The sequence below is a fragment of the Protobothrops mucrosquamatus genome, unplaced genomic scaffold (genome assembly GCF_001527695.2).
Source record: "Protobothrops mucrosquamatus isolate PMUCROS unplaced genomic scaffold, P.Mucros_1.0 scaffold_199, whole genome shotgun sequence".
Taxonomy (NCBI): domain Eukaryota; kingdom Metazoa; phylum Chordata; class Lepidosauria; order Squamata; family Viperidae; genus Protobothrops; species Protobothrops mucrosquamatus.
Genome location: NW_015386275.1, coordinates 1,083,543 through 1,093,051, shown reverse-complemented (window position 1 = coordinate 1,093,051; position 9,509 = coordinate 1,083,543). Strand labels below are relative to the sequence as shown.

The following is a 9,509-nucleotide window of genomic DNA, read 5'->3' as shown; positions in this document are numbered from 1 at the left end:
AAAACACACCATTACAGAGTTCATATTCCTAGAGTGGGTTGTGATCTAAAAGCCTAGTGAAAGTATGGATACCAAGTCTTATGTCTCCGTGCTAATATAGAAAGGCAGATAAGAAATAATTTTGCAATTAAAGTCAGAGATGCTTCAGTGCAAATTCAGAGCCTCTAGTCTAGAAACATGCCCCTCTACTTGAGGAAGGTAGAAGAACAACTGTATTAAAAAGAGCCATTTCCAAGGAGGGGCTGAAAGTTCAGATCCAGCAGAGGCCGCCCGTCCCCTCCCCTCCCCTCTGGAAGGGTTGCTCTGGCCCCTTCGACGTCCACGGCCGACGCTGCCGCCTCCTCCCTTTCAGTTCCCTTGCCTTCCTACGCTTTCCGAAACTCAGGGACAGGATAGAAACTTAACAAAAATTACCAACTAAAAGAAACCGGGTTTGAACTTTCTCTCGTTGCGCTTCTTTTGCATTTTCAGATCTCACCGAATGCTAACTCAGCTCCGTGGAAGATGAAGTTAGCCTGCATCTTCCTTATTTTCCTATTTCAGGACTGTTTTCTAATAAAGAGGGTTCTCGCTCAGGGATCAGAAATATCCAACAGAGTAATAGCCTTCCAAGGTAAGAATATGTTTCTATGTTTCTAGTTTCTCCAGTTATGTGCCTACTTTAATGGACTGAAAAGATGAATCTGTTAATCGTAACCCAGCGTCACCTTTGCCGTACTCTTTCAGTAAAGATTTTTGATCGTGATACTTTGTTTAAACTTTTCCTTATATACGATTTTTACAAACAGAAGATTAGGTGCAGGGTAGCAACATGCATCCCCCCATGATAAATAAAGAATATCCGTGGTACAGTTTTTGGAGAGAGGTAGAGAACTTTCTGTGCCCCACTCACTATAATATAAAGGCGAGCCATATGTAAAGAATATGCGTTTGGTAGGCTTTCGAAATATGTGCAATATGCATGCCTTGCAAGATTTTGATTTCAATGATCAATTGAACAGCCACGACAAGTAATTTTAGTGATACTTTATACTGAAGAAATAGGCAGAACTGATAAGCAAAATAAAGAACATTATTTTATAGAACAAAAAGCATCTCTTTGAAAAAGCTTTGAAAAAGCCCTGAAAAACAATGCAGAAAAGTGACCGGTTTTGAATTATGGATAGTAAAGTAAAAAGGGGAAGGAGAGAAAATGTTTCCATTCTTGTTTGTCCTAAATATAAAGTCAAAGGAGTAGAGAAGAAATAAATAAGAATATTTTTCTGTAAGTATATTTTTAAAAAGTACATTTAACATAGTCAATGTATAATGTATCATATTTGAGTAACTACTGCAAACTTTTAGAAATCAACTTTTCCAGTATACAACTGGAATGTGTGATTTTTACCTGCTGATTTTGAAGGTTGTGAATTTTGTGAAAAGATTGTAATAGGCCACCCATGTAGGCAAACATAATCTTAAATGCATGTAGGATTTTGCCCTGCTGAGACGGCAGTCAGCCAATACAGCCCCTATTCTCCATTGTTAGGTTTCTACCCATATTAACATCCCCATCATTCTAGTGATCCTCTCAATTATGTTTGATGCTGGAGGTGAAATTACATTCTCTTAAATTATGTAAATTCCTTCAAGTAGGTTTTCTTTTCTTTCCTTTCCCTGTGTTTCCAAAGCTCCTTGTGTTATTGCTTGCATACCTAGATGCATTATCTTACAAATACGTAGATTATGTAGTGATTATTCTCCTACTAGTTTTCTAAGGGTGGAGTGAGGCTAAGAGACCCTGGTTTGTCTAGGCCACCAAGTGACTTCAAAACAAAAACAAGCCTATATAATTCATTGATGAGGTTGCATTGATGAGTAAGCCCCAGGAAACAAAGGAGGTCTTAGTTTTGAATAAATCTGTAGTGTTCTGTGACTACAGTTTCTTTCCATGTATCCTGATGCATTGCAAACTTTCTGATGAATCTTTTAATGTAAACATGTTAACATTTTATTTCTAAATTGCCCATTTCTTAATTTTAACAGATTGCCCGGTGGATTTGTTTTTTGTCCTGGATACCTCTGAGAGCGTTTCCTTAAGGGTAAAGCCTTTTGGTAAAGCCAACGTTGACAAGATCAAAGCATTCACTAATCAATTCATTGATAAATTAAATGACAGGTACTTATTGTATACTCAAGATTTCTTGAATGTGGAAGTCATTGTAAAAAGCATTATTATACTGATTTCGAAAGCTCTTTCTCTTGGCCACCCTGCCCTTTCTCTCTCTCCCTCTGTCTCATACCTCTAACATGCACACATGTGCACAGACATGCGCACAGGAAGAAGAGATAGTGATTTGTGGAGAGGCCATTATGGAAATCAAAATGGGCCTACAATGTCTGGGCAGTCGGAGACTGCAGAAGCCTGCACAGAACTACAGAACAGCATTTGGATGGATGTTAGTATTTTTCAATTATTGTAAAAGGATCTGACATTTTCCGAAGAATTAGAATAAGCAGTACTTTTGCATTCATTCTTACACTCTAATTAGCAAATAATGGTGATAATGTTCTAAAATGTTTCTTCAAAAAGTTCCCTAGTCATTAATTTCCATTTCTTTTACAGAGTTTGCTGTTTCCATAGATTCATTAAAACGCACACCCAAGAAAACATTTTTTTTCATATATTCCTGGAGCCAATTTTTTACTGTTGTAGTTCCTTTCTGAGTTGGAAGTTGTGTTGAAAAATGTTCAAGGGAGCTGAATTTTAAAGTCAGGAGGCAGCAATAGAAACAATTTTTAGAAGGCAATTGTAGTAGAAATTCCAAATCGTATATTTTAAAATAGTATATTTTATCCTGTTTTGGATTTGGCCAGATCCTAACCACATAACCCTACTTAGCTTATTACTTATTTTTTCACTATTTAGGTGGCCAACATAATATTAAAATGCAACAAAACCAGCTCATAATAAAAAAATATTACTGTGTTATGAGAAGAAGTAGTCTCCCTCCAAACTGCATTTGGACTTTCCACAAGTTTATGGACAATTTTGATGATTTTTTGGGCTGAATAAAAGCAGTGAGTCTACAAAACATTGGTCCTGTATTTTTATGTTTACTTTTTGAGTGGGAAGGAAAGGAAAGAGCTGAACAACTAAAAGAGGCAGATCAGTTCTGGGGAGCACCCTAATGGAGCAACCAGGGCCAAAGGTGGTGGTAGGTACCCATCAGATATCTGTATTCTTCTCTGGGGGTTATGGAAGAGATCTAACGCTTTGGCCAGAGAAGAGACAGCATATATTAGGGGACCATTTTCAGATGAAGAAAATCTGAATTATGCTTTCCATTGGTGTGAAGAAAACCTCTGAATAGGGTCAAGCAAATGAATCACTCTACTACCATCAGTCTGGTTCCATGCTGCAAAAGCAAAGTCTTATATTTCCTCTCAGGAAGCAGAAGTCACAAAATAGCAATCTGAATGCCACTACAGGACATCAACCACAATGATTAGTGCTGCTAGCATTTGATGGAGCCTGTACTGGAGTCCTGAAGTAACTCTTGACCAATCTCAGCAGACGCGTCCTGTACGGGCTCAGCTGCAGTGGACAGAATCATGTATGGAATAGTCAGGCGACTTGCCTTGCAGTGATAGAAAAAAATTGGCTATTGTCTGGTTTCGTCATTGCTCATGCTGAAGATGAGGTGCATGTTCCCTGGGAATATCACATCATTGCTGAAGTTCTGCCTCATTGTGGAGCCTCAAAAGCTAAGAAAAGTTTATTCACTTGCAGAATGATTGCTGGAAGACATTTCACTATAGAACTGAAAATATAGGCTGCTATAGGATAACCCAACAGATCCAGCCTTACACAACATCTTCTGATTTGAACTGAGGAGGAGGTGCCTCCTGGGCTGTACAAATATATTCTTTCCTGTGGAATGAACTGCTATAGTTCTATAACTTTACATCCATATTCTTCATCCATATTCACTGTCCTGAGTCGTCCCACTTTCTCATTTTTCTCAGATTCCTGTTTACCAGGAATCTATTAAAACAAATAATATTTTACTATAACTGAGGCAAAAAAAACCTGTCCACTCATCCTCTCCCTCTTTTTTTTACAGATACTATCGGTGTGACCGAAATCTAGTGTGGAATGCGGGCGCCTTACATTACAGTGATGAGGTGGAACTGATCAAGAAACTTACCCGGATGCCCAGTGGGCGAGCAGACTTGAAGAACCGTGTGTCCTCAGTAGAGTCTATTGGGAAAGGCACCTATACTGACTGTGCCATTAAGGCAGGGCTTGAGGAACTACTCATTGGGTAAGTGGGAGCCATAGTTTCTTATGGCATGAATAGAGAGAAGGAAAAATGTGTGTGGAGGTTCGCACACCTTTAGAAGACAGAGAGACCTTAGTCATTGCTACCATCATTCTTTTTTTTATAACAAGTTTTTATTGGTTTTCCAGTTTTACATTTAAATATTTGGAAAGTAGCGTGGTGATTGGGTAATCAATAGTACAATAACAAAATCTTTAGTACATATCTCAGGTTACATCATCAAAAAAAATCCTTCTCTATTTCCCTTAACATTTGCTATATCATATTTAAGCTAGTAAAATTCTAATTATAACAAGCTCAGTTAAAACATTTATCATTATATTTTACTTATACATATCCATATCCTGTATTAAATTTTACCTAATTTTTAATTTGAAATTACAATATTCCAATTTAACCTTTAATATCCATAGTGTTTAAATTTCAGGTAACCCAAATTTCCTTTATTTCACTATATAAAAATTATAATATCTAAAATACACCTATTACTTACTTGGATATATTCTTATTTTATTTCATAAACATTTTCTATTTCTCATCCTGATACATCACTACTTACTAATAGAGTATCCTTCATTGTCTCAAATCCATCATCTATGTTATCTGGGCTAAACAATAATTCGAAGCTATTCCCTAATAATTTTCATTTCCCTTATAAATCTAAATCCTCATTAGGCCAATTAATCCCTTATTTTTTATCATTTTCCAACAATAATTAACTCTAGTAACCGTATTTCCCTTCATCTCAAAATCTCCCTTCAGCCCATTAATTGAGACTTTAGGATGCTCTCTAATAAATCAAAAGACCCCATTTTTTAAGTCTAACTCTAGCTTTCTTTTTATGCCAACCAGGCTTCCATACCAATGCCTTTAGATCATCAGATGGATCTCCATTCTTGTGCATGTTACTTGAATCAAAGGAGACCATCTAGTGATCAATTTTCCAGAGGAATTGGCCCATTTATGGTCATTAAGTTGTCGCCCTGGTAACCCAGATCCCCATATTTGCTCTAACATATTTGTCTTCAGTTCAGTCTGGTCTTCTTCCTCAGGTTTCTTCTGGTCTAAATAAAAAGTCATGTCCAATTTTATGGTGGTTGTTTGGTTGTCAAGGTTTTCAGTAAGCTGTACTTGTTGATCTTTAGCAGCCTCCATCTTGGTATTACTTCCGCTTCTGATGTTTTTTGGGTTGTAGATTCTTTAGTTGCAATCAGGATTTGGTTGTCTAGATTTTCAGTACGTTGTACATGTTGTTCTTTAAAGTCCTCTGTCTTGGTATTAATTTCTTCCTCTTCTGTTGTTTTTTTAATTAATTTCTTCCTCTTCTGTTGTTTTTTGAATTGTGAGTTCTTTGGTTGCAATCAGGGTTTTGGTTTGTAGATTTAAGCTGGTGCCTTTGTCTTTCAGTCTAGCTTTAATTATCTCAGTAGCTTCAAGAATTTTTTCAAGTATAAGTTTGTAATTAAGTGAAATTTGTTGCTGGTCCTCTTCCATTTCTGATGTAGTTATAGACAGTCCTTTAGTAAAGGCTATTTACTAAGCGAAAGTCAATAAGTATTCGCCTCCACAGTCCTAAAAAGCAATTTCACCGCCCAGCTGTTCTCTCAGCTTTTAATCTCTTTAGATAATGCCAAGGACAGATCTGGGCTATGAGCAGGTCTTTTTGTCAAGAATATTCATTTGCTGTACCACGTTTCACCACAAGATGTCCTTGATAGCATTTGAAATCTTTTTCAAATCCTAGGCTAGGTTTTTATCCAGTTTAAGTTCTTTTCCATCTTTTTTACAAGTTGATAGAGGAGCAAATCCCTGTGAAAGTAGGAAATTTTTGGATCCCAAAATATCAAAAAGAAGCAAATCCAATTATTTAGTAGTTCTTTTCAAGGCTTTATTTTCCCAAGTAATCAGATGCCATCATTTTAGAGGGTGGGAGGAAAGCGTTCCCTTCCCTCTCTCTTCGCAGGGGAAAGAAATTTCAAGAAGCTTTTAACAGGAAAAATACTTAGGGTAGAAAGAAAGTAGGATCTCACCCAATTCCTCTGTGGTGTTTTCGAAGTGCATGTTAGTAATTTTGGCCTCAGCTGGTAGTGGCTTGGTGGTGGGCCATGTTAATGGTCGGTCTTTTCCCCGTCAGTTTAAAGAGTTGCCCGGGATCAAACAGAAGACCTTCCGTCCTCCGTGATCGCCTGGGAGTCGTCTTCACGCTTGTCGCCTCTCCAGGGCGACTTCCGACCCTTTTCATGGTCCCCCGGTGGGAGAAAACCGGATGGCGGAGGGAGCGATTGCCCCGCACATTTTCCAGCGCCGCGATCGCAAACCAGAAGCCATTGCTACCATCATTCTAACCCTAGAGGCCCAGCACCTATAGTAAACAAGAGACTTAAGAGAGAATTCCAACTACAGTATATTCGTGCAAAAAAATAAATAAAAAATAACCAATAGTGTTTGAATTTCTGTGGGTGCTCCATCACAAGAGGTTTTTAAAAAGGGATTGGACAGCCATTTGTCCAGAATGACATAGAGTCTCCTGCTTGAGCAGAAAGTTGGACTAGGTTGGACTCCAAAGTTCCTTCCAACTCTTATTCTGTTATTCTGTTCTTTGTGGATAAGCTTGGGATACTTTACATAGTATTTGTTTTATAAAACTTTAGTTTTTATCAGTACCAGTTTTCATGTTTTTAATGTACTTCCATCCCCTTCCTCTTACACATTATAGATATGTACACTTCCTTTGGAAATGTCAAAATCATTTGACCCTAGATGATCTTAAGAGGATGTCCACTAAAGGATCATTGGGACAAGGCCTGGAGCAAGCCCAATTTATAATGAGATTAGCTCTTTGGGACTGGGAGGGGGCAAGATGGGAGACTAACAAATTTAATAAATATTTTTTTAAAATGCAGAAGAGACAGCTGTTTTGCACATTTCCACAAACCTTTTTCAGGAGCTGAAACTTAAGTATTTCAGTGTTTACATTGAAATGTTTACAATAATATGCCATGTTTCAAGGTGAGCAGCAGGGTGTCTCTGCATCCATAAATCTCATCTGTAGCAAAATGAGAATAATTTTTCATTGTTAAGATGTAAGCGTACAGCCATCAATAACATACATATTTTCCATCAAATTTGTATTCTCCTTCCCAGCAGAATGATGCTTTTATATGGAAGACCCAGGCAGTCTTTCATGGAGGAAGCAGTTCTTATGTGAGCTTTTATATGTGAGTCAATGAGTGAAATGGAGTTTTTCTCTGTTAAAAGAGGAAACATTCATGTCCTAGGTGAAATGTTGAGTTGGAATGTATTCCATCTCTGCATGTATCTGTTTATCTGTTCACAAATTAAATACCGTATTTTCCGGCGTATAAGACGACCGGGCGTATAAGACGACCCCCAACTTTTCCAGTTAAAATATAGAGTTTGGGCTATATCAGGGGTAGGCAACCCAAAACACTCAAAGAGCCACTTGGACACGTTTCCCACCGAAAACAAAACACTGGGAGCCGCAAAACCCTTTTGATATCTAAAATGAAGATAAGACTGCATATATCCTTTTTTACCTTTATGATATACAGTATGTGTGTGTGTATAAAATAAAGGTAAAAAAGGATATATGCAGTGTTATCTTCATTTTAGATGTCAAAAGGGTCTCTCTGTGTGTGTCTCTTTCCTCTCTCTCTCTTTCCTTTCTTTCCTCTCTTTCTTTCTCTTTCCTCTTTCTCTCTTTCCTCTAACTTTCTCTCTCTCTTTCCTCTCTCTCTGTCTCTCTCTCTTTCCTCTTCTTTCTCTCGCTCTTTCCTCTCTCTGTGTCTCTCCCTCTTTCCTCTCTTTCTCTTTCCTCTCTTTCTCTTTCCTCTCTTTCTCTTCTCTTTCCTTTCTCTCTTTCCTCTCTTTTCTCAATCTTTTTTTCTTTCCTCATTTTCTCTCTTTCCTCTCCCCCTCTTTCTTTCTCTCTTTCCTCTTTCTCTCTCTTTCCTCTCCTTCTCTCCCTTTCCTCTCTTTTTCTCTTTCCTCTCCCCCTCTCTCTTTCCTCTCCCTCTTTATCTCTTTCTCTTTCCTCTCTCTTTCCTCTTTCCTCTCTCTTCTCTTTCTCTCTCTTTCCTCTCTTTCTCTCTTTCCTCTCTCTTCTCTTTCTCTTTCTCTCTTCTCTCTCTTCTCTTTCTCTTTCTCTCTTTCCTCTCTCTTTCTCTGTCTCTTTCTCTTTCTCTTTCCTCTAACTTTCTCTCTCTTTCCTCTCTCTTTCTCTCTTTCCTCTCTTTCTCTCTTTCTCTTCTCTTTCTTTCTTCTTTCTCTCTTTCTCTTTCCTCTTTCTCTCTCTCTCTTCTCTTTCTCTTTCCTCTTTCTCTTCTCTTTCTTTCCTCTTTCTCTCTTTCTCTCCCTCTCCCTTCAGGTTAGGAGATAGAGAGAGAGAATGAAAGGCAGACAGCACCGAACGGGCGGGGAGGGAGAGCAGGACGGGAGGCAGCGGCTTCGGCGGCGGCGGCGGCCACTGCAGCATCGTCGGGAGTCCACGCCGCCCCCAGCCTGGCTGCCGTGTCCTCAGCCAAATGGGAGGGAGGGGGAGCAGGACGGGAGGCAGCGGCTCCCCGCCGCCACCCCCATCGCGTCCTCAGCTGAACAGGTGGGGAGGGGGAGCAGGACGGGAGGCAACAGCTCCCGGCTGCCACCCCCATCGCATCCAGGGAGGGGGAGCAGGACGGGAGGCAGCGGCTCCCGGCCGCCGCCCCCATCGCGTCCTCAGCTTATATAAAGGAGTAAAATAGAATACCCATATTTTCTGGCTTATAAGACGACCGGGCGTATAAGACGACCCCCGACTTTTGAAAAGATTTTCAGGGTTTAGAAAGTCGTCTTATACGCCGGAAAATACGGTATTTGTCCTTGGTCTAATATTACTTATCTTAATGATTTGACTTTCTTTTATTTGGGGAAGAGTAATCTATTTTGGTTTTCTATTTTGGTTTTCTACTACAAAATTGTGCATAATTTAACAAAACATTATAATTTTCTGAGAGTTGTAGAAGTATCAGGAGTGCATAAAATTGTTACTATATATATATGTGTGTGTGTGTGTGTGTGTGTGTGTTTTCTGAGGTTTTCGCGGGTGTTTGTATGTAGGTCTTTGGTCATTCGGGTTCTCTCCCGCGTATACGCGGGAGAGAACCCGAATGACCAAAGACCTACATA

At 39.1% G+C, this 9,509-nt stretch overlaps 1 protein-coding gene across 1 annotated transcript in view; it reads left to right on the top strand.

The window, feature by feature from the left end:
• The first annotated feature begins 349 nt into the window (after window positions 1-349).
• Window positions 350-9,509, top strand: part of COL6A1 (collagen type VI alpha 1 chain) — a 76,156-nt gene continuing 66,996 nt past the window's right edge. Inside the window, exons 1-3 of the mRNA XM_015825540.1 lie at window positions 350-613; window positions 2,026-2,158; window positions 4,107-4,307. Coding sequence (XP_015681026.1) covers window positions 505-613; window positions 2,026-2,158; window positions 4,107-4,307 — 443 coding nt within the window. The 5' untranslated portion in view covers window positions 350-504. The remainder of the gene's footprint in view (window positions 614-2,025; window positions 2,159-4,106; window positions 4,308-9,509) is intronic.